Source organism: Eublepharis macularius, chromosome 13 (genome assembly GCF_028583425.1).
Source record: "Eublepharis macularius isolate TG4126 chromosome 13, MPM_Emac_v1.0, whole genome shotgun sequence".
NCBI lineage: Eukaryota > Metazoa > Chordata > Lepidosauria > Squamata > Eublepharidae > Eublepharis > Eublepharis macularius.
In genome coordinates, this window is record NC_072802.1 from 59,718,906 (window position 1) to 59,738,795 (window position 19,890).

A 19,890-nucleotide genomic window follows, 5' to 3' on the forward strand; every position below is an offset into this window, starting at 1 on the left:
TTACTTCACTGAGGTTGGAAGAGTGTACCTCTGTTTAGAATTGCTCTGCTGATGTCAGGATTTCGAATACTTTCAACATTCTCATGTGAGTTTCTCCCTGGATTTTGGAGTTCTAAGGCAATTGATCTTCTTTGGGAGTGGCTTTTGGCCATTCTTGGCATATAAAAATAGTACATAAAAGACATAAATCAATAAGAATAAGCTTTACACTATGGGACTGGTACACCAGTTAGGCTGCAGGGAACATCTCATTTTTATTTTATGTTATTTTATTTTTGCTGGTTAGGTTGAAAGTTGATTTTTTGTCACGAACCCAGTTTTTGTTTTAACCCTGAATCTGCCCAAAGAGAAAAAAGTAGATTAGATGCCATGCAAAATGTGGCCGACAGAAAGGGTTTCCATCAGTGGAGTGGGACTTCCCTGCCTCCTCCCACTACAGCCCCCAATGCCCCGTGAAAATGCTGTTCCTGTAGGACTGCCCCCCCGAATAGCATGAGGGAAGTCAAAGGTCTGTCATGAAAGGGAGGAACGAGCAAAAATCCCCTCCCTCTTCCATCAGTGCAAATTTCCACAGATCCATATTTATTATTTAGAAAACGCATACGCCATTTTCACACTTTAAAAAAAGCTGACAAAGTAGTATATATTAAAATATAGGTTAAAGAAAACAAGTAAAAGCAATGCATGAAAAACTAGGTTGCCTGGAAAGGTCCTTTTAGTTTCACAAGTTTGTCTGGGAGAAAACTTCCAAGGACACTGGTTTCATTTCATTGCTGCCTTTAAGGAAGGGATACAGCAAAATGAAATCTGAGTATATGCAAGGGAATGCACACATCTGTACACACATGCAAGACAGAGGCTCTGTACACCTGTTCATACTTGCATGATTGGAGTGTACATGCATTGTGTGATGGAACATTAGAAAGCACCTCTGAAGATTTTTGGCAACACGGTTGCCAGGGGAAAAAAAGTTCCCCATCTTCATGAAAGAGCTGAATGCCATTTTTCTTTTGGCATGCCCAAGTATAGATGACAATGATTATTTTACAGTATTTATTCGTTGTTGAGCAACATTTGGCAGAAAGACCTGCAACCACATTTCTCACTATGAGCCAAACTACACAAGCTGCTAGACACGTGTTCTTCACATGGTGGGTCCCGCAAGGTTCCCTGGGTAATGTAGTCTTACAAAGAACAGTCACTCAATGTGATTCTCCACCAGGGGAAGAGCAATGGGAGGGATTCTCTTTCTCTCTCTCTCTCTTCCAACAAGCCTTGGCTTGATTTTTAATCCAGGAGCTCGAGGGGGGGGGGTCATAACAGGAGGCTGGGAATCCAGGGTGGTTTTTTTCAAGAGAGAGAGAATCCCTCCCACCACTCTTCTCCCTGGCAGAGAACTGCATCGCGGATTTCCTGCCTCCTGTTACGCACCACCCCCCTAGGCTCCTGGAGGAAAACCCAATACCTCCCATCATTCTTCCCGTTAGAGAATCACATCAAGTGGCTGTTTTTTGTAAGACTATACTACCCAGGGAACCTCGCAGGACCCAACACACGCCCAAATGTCCCATGTAGTTTCCCTCTATGTTAAGCATTTTTTAAAGAAATCCTCCATGATATAGAAGCAAAGAACTACTTTTGTAATCTAGCAAATGAATATCAGTGTTTGGACTTGCACCGTAATTCTCACCATAAAGGTCTGCAGCTGGGAGACTCCTGCCATGGTTTTACATCTGACAGATGTACTAATGCTGAAGGAAGCAATGAAAAAATGTTCAGCCCTAGCACTACTTAGGCTGTCAATGACAGTTCAGACATCATAACTAACTGTGGTTTAGGAAGTTTAACTGTGGTTTGGATGTTTGGATGGAGAAGCCATATCTTGTCGCAAACTAGAATCAGAAACCATGCATTGATGTGCATTGCAAAGCTCAATTTATGCTAACTCCAGTTCAGCATGACATATGAATGTAAAAACCATGATGCCACATGCAATACATCTGGCAATGGGCCACCCCACTCAACAAGATCTTTTGATGTTGAGGGATATGTACAATATGTATACTGCTGTGTTTTACTGATTGTATTATTGTGGAATTTATTGTTGTTACCTGTTTTATACTGTATTTACTGCTGTGATCGGCTTTGAGCCTGTTTACAGGGAAAGCAGACTATAAACAAACAAACAAACAAACAAACAAACAAATAAATAAATAAAGGTTGTCTCGTCAACTTCTGGGGACAGCTCTGAATAGATGGGAACAAAAGCAGATACCTCTAAATAATTGTTTGCTTCTATGAGACCTCAGACTGTCGTTTGGGTTTCACACTAGGGTTGCTTGGTTTTGATGTGATATCAGAATTTTGTAAAACACCATATGGAATCATGCTTTCAGAAGTTTGCCTGTGGTGCGACAGACTGCCTGAAAAGGCAAACCGTGGTTTGTGACTGGTTGGCAAATCGGGATCAGAAAGCATAATCAGAATCAGGTTTGTAAACCATGGTTTTCTAAATTATGGTTTGATATGAATAGACATTGCTTTCCTACAGGCAACCATGGCACAGCAGGATGCTTGAAAATTCCTGTAAATGGCCATCAGGACTGAGATTTTGATGGGAATGGGTAATATAACAGTGGATAGGAAGCAAATGGAAAATGGGGTTTTATTACTTTGGGATTTGGCTTTTCTGCTGGTGTTTATTGCTCAGTTGCTTTTATTTGTTTGTAAGTAGCTGCAATGAGCCTTTAGTCTTGGCTCTAAAATCCTTTTAAAAAATTGATATCTTTTAGCCTGTTTATAAAGCATCATTGACCTGCAAATCTTCTTCCTGACATAGTTATTGAAGAAATTTGCTTTTGTAGCACAAGGGCCTCCTTGTTTTTTTGGATGCTGATACACAAGATTGCATGGGCGTGAAGTAAATTGGTGGCAGTAGACAGAGTGTTAGCGTTACAAACCTAAAAGAAATAGAATTATACAGCTAAGGAACTCAATAAAGGGCAGAGATATTATGTTTTGTGTTTTGAAGGAGCTTCTGATGGGCAAGCTGATATAGTAAACGGTCGCTTGTACTTCCCAGTATATTGAGTTACATCACTTACTGTACATACTGATTTACACAAAAGCCATGGAAGGCAAACAAAACTTGCTTTTGATCCAGGTGGCTTGCATATAACCAGCTTAGCCAGGTGGGTGCCCCCCCACCCCTGCTTGCTTCTCTTTTGAGCAAAAGTACTTTAATTCCATGCTAAACTCTACCTAGACAGCCTTGATCCTTCTGGAACAAAAAGGTCAACCATGCAATGCTGGCTATAATTTGACAAAGTGTGTATTACTCAGAAAGGTATGGTCTCCCACTTCTTTCCAGATACAGGTGGGTTCAGTTACTCTCAGATGTTTGCCTTCCTTAGCAACCCCTGAGCTTTGATTTGTGATATGAAAAGAACTTGCCTGCACATTCTGCTGGGGAACATTCTCTGGTTCTAGGATGGTTTCTCTATCTTAATGAAAGGAAAGTTACTGCCAACATCCTGTGGTTTCCAGGATGAACATCACTCTGGATGGACTGCAAGCGTACTGAGACTGCGCCATGTGCTAAAGAAAAAGCCCTTCTTCTGTATAGCCAACGTGGTGCAGCAGTTAGAGTGTCAGACTAGGACCTGGGAGAACCCGGTTCGAATCCCTGCTCTGCTATGGAAGCTTGCTGGGTGACCTTGGGCCCAGTCACTCTCAATATAACCTACCTCAAAGGATTGTTGTGAAGATAAAACAGAGGAGAGAAGAATAATGTAAGCCACCTTGGATGCCCACTGAGGAGAAAAGGGGATATGAATAAATTAAATAAAATAATTATTATTATTGGCCACTGTATACACTTGAAGAGAGGCGTGAGTCAAGAAGATAACGTACCCCTAGCCTTACACTCTGAAAACTTCTGCCTTTGCACAATACATTATTTTTGACAGCATAGACTTCTGGAGTCACCAAGGTCTTTGTAAGGAAGGCCTCCGTTACATTCACACAATGTTCTGAACTCAGGAGGAATCCACACTTTAAAAAGAAATGCTTCAATTCATTTAGTTTCAATGTGCCACCCAAAAAGAGGACAGGAAGCAAAGCAGACATCTGCCTCCTCCTAAATGCCTAAAGGACCATTTAAAACTGAAGCTATAATGCTAATTTCTCTTAGCTTGACCCTGAAAATAAAAGTGGCATGGGAAAACTGACAATCGCTCCACAGTGTATACATTTCCTTGTCATCGGCCCCTTCGCCCCCCAAAATAAGAATGTTAAAACAATGGCCGTGGTGTGCTTGTTAGCATTCCGCTCCTGACTTCCAAGGCCCTTTTCTTTCCAAGCAGAAAATATCCAAAGGGACAGCTTCCTGATGCTAACTTTGTGGATATCAATATCTGGCAGCATGCAAAGAGACAGAGGCAGCCGTTTTAGGTCAAGCAGCACAAAAAGGCAGCGAGAAAGATGTTTGTGTTTTGCAGCATCTACAGGTGGCATGCACCATGTAGAATACAAACCAGAACACACGAGGAAAAGGGGGTTAGGGATTTTTTAAAAAATAACAGATGCAAGAGTCTGACACCCCCATTATGAAGTCTATACACCCCTCAATATAAGCAGGATGAAGGATTTTTGTAAAAAGCAGACTGTGTCATACAGGAAATAGGTGCATTCCTAACAGTTCGCAACAGAGCTGAAGGTCACCCTCACTAGCCCCTTCCTCCAGACAAGATCTTCATACATAAACATGCTTTAGTCCACCCAGAATCCCACCGACAGAAGGTGTTACAAATGTAAGAAACAGGAGAATCACTAAAAGTCACCTTTAAAGAACAATCACTCTGATTTCAAACCTCACTTGACCTTCTGCTGCCAAGTTGTCCATCTCGCTTTTAAGATCAAAGCAATTCAAGCACCCTTCCTCCCTGGACTCAAGATCATATAAAAGACTTTAAAAGTCAGCAAACAACTTTTATTGGCCTTGCCTCGGGGAAGAAAAACAAGGGGACATTGTCCCCTCCCCCCTGACCAAGGGCAGGCAGGAAAACCTAAAGCACAACACCTCTGATTTGCCACTCAAGTTCTACTTTGCTTTTGGAGTAGCTTCACAAAATGCTGTCGGTAAAGATAACTAAGCAAAAGCTTGGCAAGGAGTACAATTTCCCCAGACATTTATGTCTTTCAAACCTACCCAGCAATACACAATCGGAGAAACATCTTTAAGCATCTTTAATGTAGCGCCATGATCCTGTGTTTGGCACAGAGCTGGGCAAACAACCGTCTTTAAGCCAACTTGTCTCCTGCTGTAAAGACCAAGAAAAATACAACATGGCAATAAAAAAAAAGAGGCAGACCCAGCCATACCAAGAGAGACAAAACTCCTTTTGGAAAGGAAGAGCCCTGGTTTCGCTGGTCCAGAGAGGTTAGCCATGTTAGTCTGTAGTAGCAAAATAGTAAAGAGTCCAGTAGCACCTTTAAGACTAACCAACTTTACTGTAGCATCTGATGAAGAGAGCTGTGGTTCTCGAAAGCTTATGCTACGGTAAAGTTGGTTAGTCTTAAAGGTGCTACTGGACTCTTTACTCTTTTGCTGGATTTACCGAGCAGTGGGTGGAAGGTCAAAAGAAACAACAGCCGGCTTTCTCTCTCGGTTGCAACTGTTAACATGGCCAAGACAAAAAAAGCAAATCTCTCCCCCTCGCTAAGAGCTGGCCGAAGGTAAGCTGCCTGCGCCCCCCCCCCCGTTACTCAGAGCAGCAAACAGCCGCCCTCTCCCTTCCTTCAACCCTTACCAAAGCCCACCAAAACGCACCAGGGACCATGAAACGAAACCCCACCACGCTCACACACCTGTGGCGCACACCCATGCAACAAAAAGAGAAGGGCTGGGTCAAGTCGACCGGCTACTAACCTGTTTGAGTTCTGCAGGCATTGATGCGAGGTGCCAGGTTTGCAGTCCCTACTGGGCAAAAGAATCACAACAAATCTTATATGTGTATATTTGGGAGGGGGGGATCGTACGTCCCGAATCAGTCCAGGAGGGAGGAGGGGATCCGGCTCTCTGTTTTGACAGCCGGGCGCGAGTCTGCTCCTCCGTGCCCGCTCGGTGTTTGGAGAGCCCCCTCGGAACCGAGCTGGGCGGAGGCAGAACCGATCCGGGGCGGAGGCGACGCCAGGCGCCCCTTCCCTCCAGCCGGGGCGTCTTCCGAAGAAGGTGTGCGGGGAGGAGACGGGGGGGGGGACTCACATGCTTTCCCCTCCCGGCCCCCTCCTCGTCGCGGGCGGCTCTCTGCTCCGTGCAAACTCGCCCGCTTCGCTTCGGGGGCGGAAATTGACAGTCGCAACTGGAAGCGCTGAGAGAGCCGCCTCAGGCCACACCCAGCCGGGCAGCGGCGGCGGCTCCGGGGGGCTGGGCTGGGCTGGGCGCCCTTCCCTCCGAGCAGACCCCGCCGGGGCCTCAGCACAAGCCCCCAGTGCAAAGGCTGGGGGGACGGGTTGGTGGGTTGGTTCCCCTTCCCTTTCTCCGGAGAGGCAAAAGGCTAGCTCGAGAGGAAGCCATCCCAGCTCGCAGTTAGGGCAGGTGCCCACACCCCAGCTGAGGGTTGCCAACTCCAGACTGGGACATTCCTGGGGAGAGAATAGGGAAGGGGGGGTATGGTACCATACACTCCAGCCTCCAAAGCAGCCCTTTTCTCCAGGGGAATTGATCTCTGTCAGCTGGAAATCAGTTGTAACTCTGGGGGGGGGGTGTCCCCAGCCACCCCCTGGAGGTTGGCAAGCCTACTCCAACCCTCTCTGCAACCTCTCTTGTCCCATGAGGATCATTTTAGGTGGGCAGACGTGTTGGTCTGCAGTAGAACAGCAGGACTGAAATCCAGTGGCACCTTAGAGAACAACAGGATTTTCAGGGTTTATATGCTCAGGAGTACCCTCCTTCAGGTCTTAAGAGGGGAGCTCTGACTCTTGAAAGTTTACACCCTGGACATTTTGTTGGTCTCTAAGGTGCCGCAGGACTCAAATCTTGCTGCATTCCCAACTCGGTTCTTCTTTGAGCACTTCCCAGGTTGTTTCACCGGCATCAAGTTTCCTATGTGGGTACTCTTTCCTTTCATCATTCAATCTTATGATGTCTCATACATTAAGCCCAGATCTAGGATAAGCTGTCATGGGAACACGGGCAGGGTTAATTCTGGCAGTAGCTGATTCACACGTTATGGATTACGCAAGTTGGGTCTAGGGACCACCCCCCTTGTAATAGGCATGAGTTGCGGATTCTTCCCAATTCTTACACACAGAGTGCCAGATTCAGACCACTTTGCATATGGAGAAGGGGCTTCAGCCACCCCTCTTGCACTGTTAATTGGCCTGCTGTAGAAACCCACGGGCATCCCAGCCCCTGCTCCCCTGACCACTTTCCCCAGATCTGGAATGCACAAGAGTTAAGGTTTGAGTACCATCCTTCACTCATGCTTTCCTGACACAGGCTGCTCTCTTTCAACAAGCATTCATTTATTTTTAAATTTTCTAACGTGCCTAGTTAACAGCCATTCCAAGTGGTTTGCAATGATAACCAAAGATCGTCATAGAAAACTTCAAAGGTGTTATAACGATCCTGCTAAAAATCCATTCAAACCAGCGCAATATCAGCAGAAAGCAAACAGTCCCAACCAAGGTGAATGTAAACAGGAAGGGTTCTCCAGAATAGAGGCAGGAGAGTTTATCCTCTTCAGCTCCTCTGGAAGGTGATTCCAGAGAGTGGGCACGTTTGCAAACTGGGCTTTTATTTCTGGCCTGTGCTGATTTTATCTGCCTGTTGGCTCGTTTTTAATCGGTGCTGAAGTTCTTGCAAAGCCTCTTCGTCACCCTCCAATTCATAGCTTGATCAGGCAAACAGATCAGAGAGAAAAATCAAAAAGAGTCCAGTAGCACCTTTAAGACTAACCAATTTTATTGTAGCATAAGCTTTCGAGAATCAAGTTCTCTTCATCAGATGCATGGTACAGACCAGTTTCTGTACCATGCATCTGACGAAGAGAACTTGATTCTCGAAAGCTCATGCTACAATAAAATTGGTTAGTCTTAAAGGTGCTACTGGACTCTTTTTGATTTTGCTACTACAGACTAACACGGCTAACTCCTCAGCAGATCAGAGAGAGAGAGAGGGAGGGAGGGAGGGAGGGAGGGAGAGGGAGGTCTTGCATGAAAGCCGGGAGTCCTCACAATGCAAGTGTCTCTTTATGACACTGAAACAAATACAGCACCTTTAAGGATTGTCATGGCAAGAGGGAAACCCTTCTTTCCAGACTAGAAGCAAAATGCCAGTCACCAAAGGCTGGTGAACGAATACCAAAATCGTACTCATTCAGTGCCAACCTGGCACAACCTTTGCAAAGCTTTTGTTTCTCTGGTGCCAGACGCATGCAGCAGACCCAACTCTGCTCACGATTTATTTGATTATTAAGATACTTTAAACAAGATGATGCTCCGGGCAAGGAACAGCAAATGAAACAAACCCACTTGCCCCCCCACCCAAAAAAACACAACGCACCAGAATCATAGCAAAACTATCAGAATGAAACGACGTAAGGAAAATGACAGACGAACTTGCCAGATGAAATAGGCAAGTTTCTACAGCCCGTTTGGAAGGGGCAAGACACTGAATCGGGAACATCTTGGCAGGAAAGTGGTTGCATACTTTGGGGGCCACTACTGAGGAATTTCTTCGTAACAGTCACCAACCTAATACCCGACTGGAATGTCAAAACTTTTCTGTATCACATCTCACTGAACAGGGCACTCAGCACACCAACTGCACAACAGAAAACGGAACAACCAGGGAAGTCGGACTTCCGTTTGGCATCACTTCATGTGGCTTTGGAGAAGCACAACTGCCAGCAGCAGAGGGAAGGACCCACACGGAGTTATTATACATATCAGATTATACTGACTGGTCCAGACGCAGTTCGTAGGCATTTCTGACAAAATAAAAAATTTTGCTTGCTTGCAACTGCTTTACGCCATCTGATTTAGGCCTTCAGCACACCAATCAGAAAGCTGGACACGAAACAAATCAAGCAAGCAATGGATTTTGTGCACCACAATCCAAGCATTGTGTCATGGAGAACAAAAAAAAAATTGGCTTTGGACTGGAGGGACCTGGGTTCCGATCCTGACTGAAGTAGGATGTTCACCCAGCTATCACTCAACAATACATTTTAATTAGGATATAAACAGGAGATATCTGCTAAGGGAAGGGGGTTGTTGGGAATTTGTTTTTGTTGGTTAAAATGGTGGTTTTTAATTATTTGTAAGCCACCTTATGTATGTATGTATGTATGTATGTCATTTATAGTCCACCTTTCTCACTGAGACTCAAGGCGGATTACACAGTGTGAGATTAGTACAGTCAATTTCAAGGACATTTCCATAAACAATGCCATAGGGTAAATAATCACAATTTTACAAAGTCATAGCATTAGCAAGAATCCAATACAGAGTTGAAGAAACGCTGAAACAGAACATGAGCAATTCTAGGGCTGACATTAGACCACATGAAGTGCAAGTAGCTCATAGGAGCACGTATTTAAGACAACAGGTAGTATGTAAGGCAACATAGTGGGGAAGTCTATGGTCCTTAATTCATTAGCGAAGCATCTGGGAGCCCCTCCCTACAATACAAAAGCCTTTTTGAATAATTCAGTTTTGCATGATTTGCGGAAAGCTAAGAGAGTGGGGGTTCTCCTGACCTCCTCAGGCACGCCGTTCCACAGGGAAGGGGCCACCACAGAGAAAGCCCGTATACAGGCTGCTGTTGATTTCGCCCATGTGCAGGGTGGCACCTGCAGGAGATCCTGTTCAGATGAGCGAAGCTGCCGTGGAGGAACATAGGAAGGGAGGTGGTCCCATAGGCATGCTGGGCCAAGGCCATGAAGAGCTTTGTAAGTGAAAACCAATACCTTGAACTGAGCATAGTAACTGATAGGTAGCCAATGGAGTGACTGCAGAATGGGGGTGATTTTCATTCTCCTGCTCGCTCCTGATAGCAGTCGCGCTGCAGCAATTTGCACCCGTTAGAGTCTCCTAGTTAATTTGGATGGGAGACCTCTGTATAGTGCATTACAGTAGTCAAGTCGTGACGTTACCATAGCATGGATCCAGGTCTCCAGGTCGGCCAGGTCGAGGTAAGAAGCCATCTTCCAGGCTAGAGTGAGGTTGTAAAAGCCACAAGGCGACGCAGGATATAAATGTTGTAACAAAAAATGTAAACAAAATTTTAAAAACCGAGCGGCGCAGAGGGCAATCTAAACTCCCCTCTGTATGGAGATCAGGGGGGCGGGGCCACCAGCCATGTGACTATTTTCTCCGAGGACAACCCACTGAGTTCCACCACCTCTTTTCTCAGAAAAAAGCCCTGCTTACTACTTCATCCTTTTGACTGGAGATGCTAAGGACTGAACCTTCTACATGCAAAGCAGATGCTCTACCGCTGAGCCATTGCCCTTCACCCACACAGGAGGGATGGAAATGTGATAAAGATACAATTGAATTCTGTGCGCTGGGAACTAGAGATTAGTTCAGTGTGTGAATTCTCCCTTGCTAAAAGAGGGGGGCGTGTACATCCCAGAGCCAATGACATGAATTTGGTTCCTGTTTTTAAAGGAGGGGTTTGCATATGGCAAGCTCCCTTTTTCATGTTTCTTCCTTTCTCTGTCTTCCCTCTCTCCACTCCCCCCTATTTCTCCTGTGTCTCCACCTCTCTTAGAAAACATTTCCACTGTTTAGGGATATCATTTGCTGATTGCATCAATCAATCAAAGAGCATCCAGGGGAGGAAGAAGCATTTGGAGGCTGTGAATCTCGACTTTTTGCTTCCCTATAAAACACTGATGAGGGATGCATTTGGACCATAGGACTTCCAGGGGAGGTTTTCAGCCATTCCACAACCAGCAAGCTAAGCATCCTTATTATAATGATCATTTGGGGATGACGGTTTATACTCTTCTACTATTTCTCTCCTTGCAACATCAAGGTTCTCCTAAGGCACTTTTTAATTCAGTTTTTAAAATCTTAGCCGTTTGGATTTTTTGAAAAGTATACTAGTAATATAATAATAGTTTGGCACAGGAGGTATTTCCAGCTAGACAGGAATTAACAAATGACATCCCGAAATAGAAAGATGGGGGAATACATTCATCCAATGAAAACAAGACTCTTGTGAAAAATGCAGAGTGTGCAAGGCAGCCAAGCTGCTCCAGCAGGAGATTGACACTTCCTGAACCAAAACAAATTCCAGGTTTTGGAGGATGCTGAGCACACCCTCCCCATCTCACATGCACTCATTTTTCCTCCTGGGAAGGCCCGGATCTCATAGTCTTTGCTGCAGCCCAGACAACATGGCTGGTGGGAAGGGCCGCATTCTGCCACTGCATAATAGCAAATATTAGGGTTTCACGCTCTTGGAGCCACAGCAGTTGCCCAGCCACATCAGTTCCTGATATTGGTAGTGCCAGGGCTGTAGGCAGGGGAAGAGCTGTGGCTCAGAGGCAGAACATTTGCTTTGGCAGCAGGAGGTCACAGGTTCAATCCCCAGCATCTCCATTTAAAAGGATCAGGTAGTAAATGATGTGAGGGGTCTCTGCTCCAAACCCTAGAGAGTCAGAGTAGACAGCCCTGACCTTGATACACCAAGGGTCTGATTCAATATAAGGCAGTCATTTATTATTACAGCAAAAGCTAGTAAAACAAAACAAAATAAGTTATTACACCAGGGCATAACAATAAGATCAGAGCATTAGAGATAGAAGAATTGATGAAATAAAAACAATGAAGATAAAAGAGACTAAAGGGAAAAAATTGCAAAAGCAATTATACCACATTTTCAGCTAAAAGGAGTCTGTGTTTCCTAATGGCTAAAGAACAAAATCTGCCCACGCCATAAGTCACTGAGCTCTGAGTGTCTTCTAAAAGGAAATTGTGCAAGATTTCTGGTCTAAAGTCGAGATAGGACTGCAAGAGGTTAAATTTAGACAAGAGAGGCAGTATAAGACAAGCCCTTTCCTCTCGATATAGTTCGCAGAATAAGAGAACATGAGTGACCAATTCCACCATGTTGGTCATGCATGGGCAAAGGCGTTCATGCATTGGCACATGAGCAAATTTACCCTGCAATACAGCAGAAGGAAGTGCCTCAAATCGGGCTCTGGAGAACGCCCATCTCTAAGGCTCATGAGTGATATTGGAAAGGTAAGGAGCAGCAGTAAAACAGGGGCTGGATTTTAGATATTTGAGGTTCTTGGGCAGCAGCGCTTCTTCATTTTGTAATTCAATATCAAGAAGTCTCTACGTTTTGGAAGTTCTTGCCATTTGTAGGCTTCCATGAAAGAGATCTTCTGGGACTAAACCAATCTGTTTAATCTTATTAAGAATTTGTGTAGACCAAATGGGATAGGGGTCAGAGGCCAGAAGGAGGGGTATTAGGCCCTTCGGCTTGTAGTGAATTTTTAGCCAGAGTGATATTGCTTGTTCCCAAACTTTTGTTTCTACTCTGGGTAGACTGGCTTCTTGCCTGAGTATTACATTGGAAATGCATTTAGGTACACCAAATAGGGATCTAAGAAATTTAGATTGGATGATTTAAAGGGGCTTTAGGTTGACAAAGGGACCAATCTGAGAGCCATATAGAAGTTGGGCCAATGGTTTTGCTTTATTCAAAATAAGGCAATTTTATGTGTTCATAGGCACCAATGCACCTTGCTTAAGAATTTTATGAATTCACCATAACCAGATTCATAATGATAACATGTCAGCTTCCCTTTAAAGAATGAGAACTTGTTTGTGGAATAGGAACATTTCTGGTTTTAAAAAAAATTAGCATTCTAGGATGCCTTCTCCAAAATGGTAGCACGACAGTCTCTACCCGCATGCTTTCTCCCTGCACCAGTGCCTCTCAGAGACCTCTCCCATGCCACTGCGTGTACAACAGGGGTTGCTAGCCTTTTCATTAATGAGAGAGAATTCTGAGTAATGAAAAATATCTTGTGTTACTCAACCTCCCCCATGCATATATATTGTTACGTCATAGACACTTTGCAGAAAAGAGTCACAGGCTAGGAAAAGCACCAGAAATGAAGCTATTGGCTAAATCCTATGAAATAAATGCTTAACTGAAATCCTAGAGGTCTTTTTAAAATCTTTTCTTGGGTCTTCTAGGGGGCTCACAAGGTAATCTGCCGCAGTCGATGAGATACTTGTTGGAGACCCCTACTATGGAGCCAGAGAGAACCAGGATCCCTATTGCTCTAGGGAACTAAAAGTGGAGCCTTCCCAAAGCAACCTTCCTAAATTCAGCCAGACAGATGGTCCATCTACCGTAATCCTGTCTACTCTGATGGGTAGTGCCTCTCCAGGGTTTCAGGTAAAGAAGATCTTCCTTGCCATCTGTACCTGAAATTCTTTAATTTGAGATGTCAGGGACAGAAGCTGGGACCTTCTTTGGGGAAAGCATGTGCTGTGCCATCAAGCCATGTTCTCCAGATTCAAAAGTTACCAGGCAATCGTTTTTTAGATCTTATTAAGGACATGACTTGTACGGGCATTCTTATGATTAAAAACCCAGTTGCACTGGGTTACTTAGAAAGAGATTGGTTTAACATTAGACTCGCATACAAAATTAAATACTGTCTTCAACTGGAAGAAACCACTTGCTCTTAATATTTATTTGCTTGTTTCATTTGTACCACTTCCTTTTTCCTCAGTGGGGAACCCAAAGTGGCTTATATCACTCTTCCCTAGAGTGATATAAGCCCAAAGTGGCTTAGATCACCCTTATGCTCACAACAACCCTGTGAGGAAGATTAGGCGGAGAGAGAGTGACTGGCCCAAGGCCATCCAGCAAGCTTTCTTGGCAGAGCGGGGATTTGAACCTGGGTGTCCCAAATCCTAGTTTAGCTACTGCACCACAGTGGCTCACTAAGTGCTTAAAAATGAGAGAGGGGGATTCTGGGAGCTCCATTCATGGACCTCCCAGCATCTCATGTTGTTCAGCCCTAAGACCTTTCTCTGCTCCCTGTAAATGGGAGATGGACCAGTGGTTTGACTTGGTCTATGTAAGCTTCATATGTGCCTTAAAATAGCAATTGATGTGATTTTGAGTAAGAGGATGGGGCTCAGTGGAAGAGCGCACACTTTGTAAATAATAGAAAAGAGTCCAGTAGCACCTTTAAGACTAACCAACTTTACTGTAGCATAAGCTTTCGAGAATCACGGTTCTCTTGCATCTGATGAAGAGAGCTGTGATTCTCGAAAGCTTATGCTACAGTAAAGTTGGTTAGTCTTAAAGGTGCTACTGGACTCTTTGCTATTTTGCTACTACAGACTAACATGGCTAACTCCTCTGGATTTATAAATAATAGATCTGATGTTCACTTCCAGGCATCGCCAGTTTAAGGATCACAGATATCAGGCAATGGGAAAGACCCTTCTTGGCAAAAGACCCCAGAGAGCCAGCCAGAGTAGACAACACCAAGCTAGAGGGCCCACTGTTCCAATATCGTAGAAGGCAGCTTTGTATTTTCACATCTATATAAACATCTACATGTTCAAACTGAGATTTTTTTACTGGTATGTTTTGGAAACGAACTAGATGAACCGTGCATACAAAAATATACATCATCTGGCTGAAGAGCACATAGGAGCACCATTTGAATACTTGTGGTGCATAGATTAGTTATTTAAAAATTTATACCCCCTGTCTTTTTGCCTATTCAGTTACAGCAATAATAGAAACATCACAAATCCATCAAGGGGGAAAAAAGAGAGATACCGAACAGCCTAGTGAAATGCTTCTCGGCCAAGCTGTAAAGATACTTCTAAAATGGGAAGGTCTTTGCAAGCCTCCTCAAAATCTGGAAGGATGTTAGCCAGATGCGGCTTCTCTGGAGGGCGTTCCAGTGGCTTGGCACTACTACTAAAAAGGTCAGAGATCTTACAGCTGCCAAACATACTAATATTTCTGAGCACTGGGAATCTCAGAAATACGGGGGCGCCAAGGCCAGGAGTTTTCAACTGCCAATGAACACTGGGCCATTTTATTGTCTCCTGGATCCGTTAAGGCATCGAAGAAGAAGGTGTAGAAGAAGCACACTTGAGTAAGGATGTAAAAAGTTGCCTTTTTAAATTCATGTTTGTTTTCGCATATGGTCGTTGTATGCTTTTTTGGTTTTGCCCACTTTCCATTCCTAGCGTTTGCAATGTGTTTGTTTCTTTTATGCCATTTGTTTGTTAGATGCAGTTTTTATGTAGTGAGGTGTAGTGGTTAGAGTAGGATCTGCGAGAAGCCCAGTGTCAGTCAGTGTAGCTCCCACAAGATAGGCATTGTGTGACTTCCACGCAGAATGCATTGTAGCCCTTCAGCTCTGAGTCATGATGAGATTCTTACAGCTTAGGGTAGGGCATTGTTCCTAGTTGCTAGCATGAGCAAGCACATTTCAAATGACTAAGCATTTTAAGAACAACGGACTTGGGGTAAGCTCTCTTCCCCCCTTTGACAAATGAGCACTATACAACAAGCAGGCAACACACTTTGTCCTGAGGTTGTCATTTTGCCTCTATTTTTATCTATGCCTTTGTCTTCTCAATCTTGGCAATGATTTTCAAGATTCTGTTTCCTTTATGCTAGGAACAAGCAAGCGTACAGAATCCATTTTTCCCCATCAGAAATTCAAGGTGAGGAACGTACAAGATGGTTAAACTCTGTCCACTGCCAGCTTCTCCTACATCCTTGAAAAACATTTAACAACCGAGTGTCACGTCATTAGATAATCCTGCTGATATTCTGTCTAACAGTTGCGATCCTAAACAAAGTGACTCCAGTCTAAGCCCTTTGAAATCAATGGGTCCCATTGGTCCACCCTGTTAGTCTTGTAAACCACTCCATAAAGCCACAATATTGGATGTGTCTGCTGCATTGCAAAAATCTAATGGTTTATGATATACTCTGACCGATCATTTCCATTGGTCCAGCAATAACGGATCAAAAATGAGGGCTTCCATCAATGCCAGAAGCAGCATCCTTCTAACAGTACTTAGCGAAACAGAGCCCAGCCTCCGGAACAAAGGCATCCAACATGCAGCCCACAAGCCAAAGACAACCCACTTATCGCCCACCTGAGATTTTCATCAGAACTTTTTTTGAGCTGCTCCAGTTTATTTCCACTACAATGAAACTGGAGCATTATGAAGAATTACGAACAAAAGGAAAATAGGTCTGAATAAAGCCTCCCTCACATTTGAGCCACATCCAACACTTGTATACCAAGCATGGACCTGTTTGATGTTCAGTGATGATGCTGGTGCATCGATGTGGCTGAGTGGCTAAAACTGGGGACAGCTGCAGGATGCAAAACTTCATAGATCATGTATCCCACTGCTGAAAACCCTTGGACACCCTTCCTTTGTAATAAACACAGTGATCGAGTACAGAGAACAAGCCTCAAATGAGTTTCTGTTGTGAATTAACGTGAAAACCAGACCATGGAGAGCCTCCACATTTTACTCTTTTTGGGATAGTCCCATAAGTTCCAACACATAGGCAATAACATAAAAGAGGAACTGCATGTAACTGGGTGGGGATGGAGTTACTGCTGTCCCTAAAGAACCCTGAAATACTAGAAGAGGATGGGTGCTGGGAGACACGTACACAGAGGCTTGACTCATATTGCAAACTATGGGTTGGCCCTTCATGTTGAGCATGCTCCCCTTCTTCTTCCTCTCATGCACTTCACCCCCCTACACACACGCACGCACGCACGCACACACACACACACACACACACATCCAAACCAGGCATAATTCAATGCAGACCAACCTATAAGTTGCTTGCAAACCAGAACTGGAAACCGTAGTTTGAAGTGGGTTTCCAGTTCTGGAAACCATACTTGGCCCAAAGTGAAACCGTCAGCAACATTTTGACCATGCTGAATATGATTTTGTAGGACTACCAGGAGCCAAAGGAAATTGCTTTATCCAACAGACTGAGCACACAGGCTTTCAATCGGCCATCCCTGTGGCATGTTATTCTGGAATAAGCAATGAAGCTAAAGAAGATTGAAGAAATAAAGTCGTGTTAATAAAAATTATGAAAAGGAGCACTGAGAGCCACTGAGAAGCTCTGTTACTACCATTGTTTTCCCCATTCTATATAACAGATCCCACCGCCTCAAATGTAACTTTAAAATACAGGGTTGGGGCCTATGACACTCACCGAGGTTTCCTCCAACACAGAACAGCTTGCTTCAATAAAGGAAGTTATTTTTTTCCATCAAAGGAATCCTTCCTCTATCAGGAAAGTCATTCTCTACTGAAGGGAGTCTTTCTGCCTGGAAAGAAGACCTTGAAGAAGAGGCATAGGAACGGAGTTGCAACCCATAATTAATTCTGAACTCTTTTAAAGCAATCTCACCATACCTGCTGTGTAGCCCCATTCCTGCTTACATGGGAGTAAGCCCCGCTATACTTCGTCTCAGGTAAAGATGCACAGGATTCCAGCTTTGGACAGCTAACTTTAGTGAAAAACCTCCCTAATAAACTGCCTAGGCATCACAGCGTGGGTCTTCTCTGGGTGTGGGGATCTCGAACGCAAAAGATTCACAAGCTGAAAACAGTTTTCTGCAGCCACACAACACCCAGTGCTGACACGTACAAGCCCAGAGCACCTCACACACATTAGCAGGCTGATCCGTAGCTGCCCTTAGCCCCGCAAGGCGTGAGACCCTATGAGCCTACGTTTTTGCTTCAGGAAACACCCAACACATCTTTAAATTTAGGTCACCGTTTGGCTTACGGGGAAAACACTGGCCACTGAAACAGAAATAAAAAGTACAGTTGCATTCCCCGTTCCCCCAACGCAATGGGAAATTGAGAGCAGAGTTGCAAGGTCAGCCTCCACTGGAGGCCTGTCTTCATCAAACAATTAAAAAGAGAGAGAGAGGATTCCTTTTTAACTATACAAAGCGAAGGCAGAACGATACGGGTGCGACAGCCGCAGAGGTGATTCTCACCCCAAGGCTGAATCGATGCAAGTTCCAGATGCTCAAACATGGACTGCCAAAGGCCACCGTAGCCCAGCCTCTGGTCTCCCCAGCTAAAGACAAACAGTGATAATTGTCTACAGAATTAAATGCCGTAGCGGACAGGCTTTCTTCTCATTTGCTCCTGACACTGCAATCTTTTATTACACAATGCTAAATTGGTTTTCTGCCTTGGTCTGGTCTTATAGCCGTACACTGTTTTGTGTAGAGCACCTTACCTACGGTCCGTTCCTTAGGTTGCACTCTGTACCAAGACTGATAAATCAAATGCAGATCTTGAATCAGGGCCCCTCATGTCCCAAGGGCAGGCACCAAGCAGGCAGGACTTTCCATTCACTTACCTGGATTCAAGCGGCTTTGTCTTCTCTCTAGGTTGACAATGGAGAGTCAACCTAGAGAGAAGAGTCCCCAAAAAGACTTCTTCGGGAAGAACATTTTTGTGACCGGATCCAGCTGTGGGGGGCTACACCCCCACCTTATTCTTTCCATGCTCTCTCTCTCAAAGAAAAGAGAAACAACTGTTCCCAATACACAATTTAACTTGTGAACTCACTGCCACAGAAGACATAGCAATGGCTGCTAGCTTCAATGGCTTCAAGATATCCTCTGTCGTGGAGGATAGAGCCCATCCGTAGCACCTCTATGTTCTGAGGCAGTATAGTTGTTGGAGGGACTGTCACGGGGGAGGCTTTGGCATTGGTGCTCTGAGAGCTAAGCTACAAGTGACGCCTGACATAGGTTGGGCACTTGTCAGCTTCCCTCTGTCAGGTTCAGAATGCTTCCCTATGTATTGTAACCAAAAGAGACTCCATTTTAATTCTTTTAGTGTTCTGAGTGCTTTCTTCACAGGTGCCAAGATGTTCCCTAGCAGCTATCTCTCTCAAGAGGAATGTTTTGACTACAGCTTTTCCAGTCATGGGAAACTTTCACTTTCTCAGCTTCAAAGGGATTGTTTTGAGAACTATGGGGGGAGGCTGGGCCTACTGAGTCTTAATACTTTGTACTGTATTCTTTGCCTTTCATTCGTAACAATACACGTGTACCAGCCCAGATATTGCATCTGGGCCAGTGGACTATAATGGTTGCTTCTTTCAGTAAATCTTTTGAAAACAACGGACTCTTGTCTGATTGCAGAAGGTAGTCTGGATACAACTATTATTTAGCCACAGTTCTGACACCCTCAAGTTTTGATGGGAATTGTAGGCATCCTGGTCTTGCAGCTGTAATGGAGAGCCAAGCTACAAGACCAGGACGCCTACATTTCCCATCAAAACTTGAGGTTAGCCGACAAGTGTCCAACCTGTGTAAGGCGTCCCTTGTAGCTTGGCTCTGATTGTGGCTTTTGAAGGCAGCTGGTTGACTGCTGTGGGGGAAAGGATGCTTCTCTGATCAGCTTTTAGCCCCTAATGCTGTGAAAACAGGATGGCAAAATTGTAGGATGTGCTTGATGAAATCTCAGGAACCAGGAAGGGCCGGGCTGGGCATCCAATGGTCTGGGGCAGGGCTGTATAGGACCTTTGTCACTCCCCACAGCTTGCACGAACATCACATTATGAAGAAGACTCACATATATATACACACACACACATGCACAATTGTGAATAATTTCAGTAATTTACCGAGGCTGCAGATTGCAGATTTTTTAACACAAAAATATAAAAGGCGTTAACATATTCTGTGCCAAGTATATCCGGTTCCGGAGATTTTCTTCCGTTGGGAATCCCATCAGAGAGTTTTAAGCGAAGAAATGAGCACTGAGAAACAAAACCTCCACTCTGCTCTGCAT

At 44.5% G+C, this 19,890-nt stretch overlaps 1 protein-coding gene across 3 annotated transcripts in view; it reads right to left on the minus strand.

Moving 5' to 3' along the window:
• Positions 1 to 19,890, minus strand: part of ARVCF (ARVCF delta catenin family member) — a 376,032-nt gene that overhangs the window by 327,291 nt on the left and 28,851 nt on the right. The window contains exon 1 of one of the 3 annotated variants that reach the window (XM_054996343.1): positions 5,930 to 6,102. The exons of the other annotated variants lie outside the window; for them this stretch is intronic. Within the exon in view, the coding sequence (XP_054852318.1) occupies positions 5,930 to 5,950 (21 nt within the window). The 5' untranslated portion in view covers positions 5,951 to 6,102. Of the gene's footprint in view, positions 1 to 5,929; positions 6,103 to 19,890 lie in introns of those variants that run through there. 3 annotated transcript variants of the gene reach the window in all.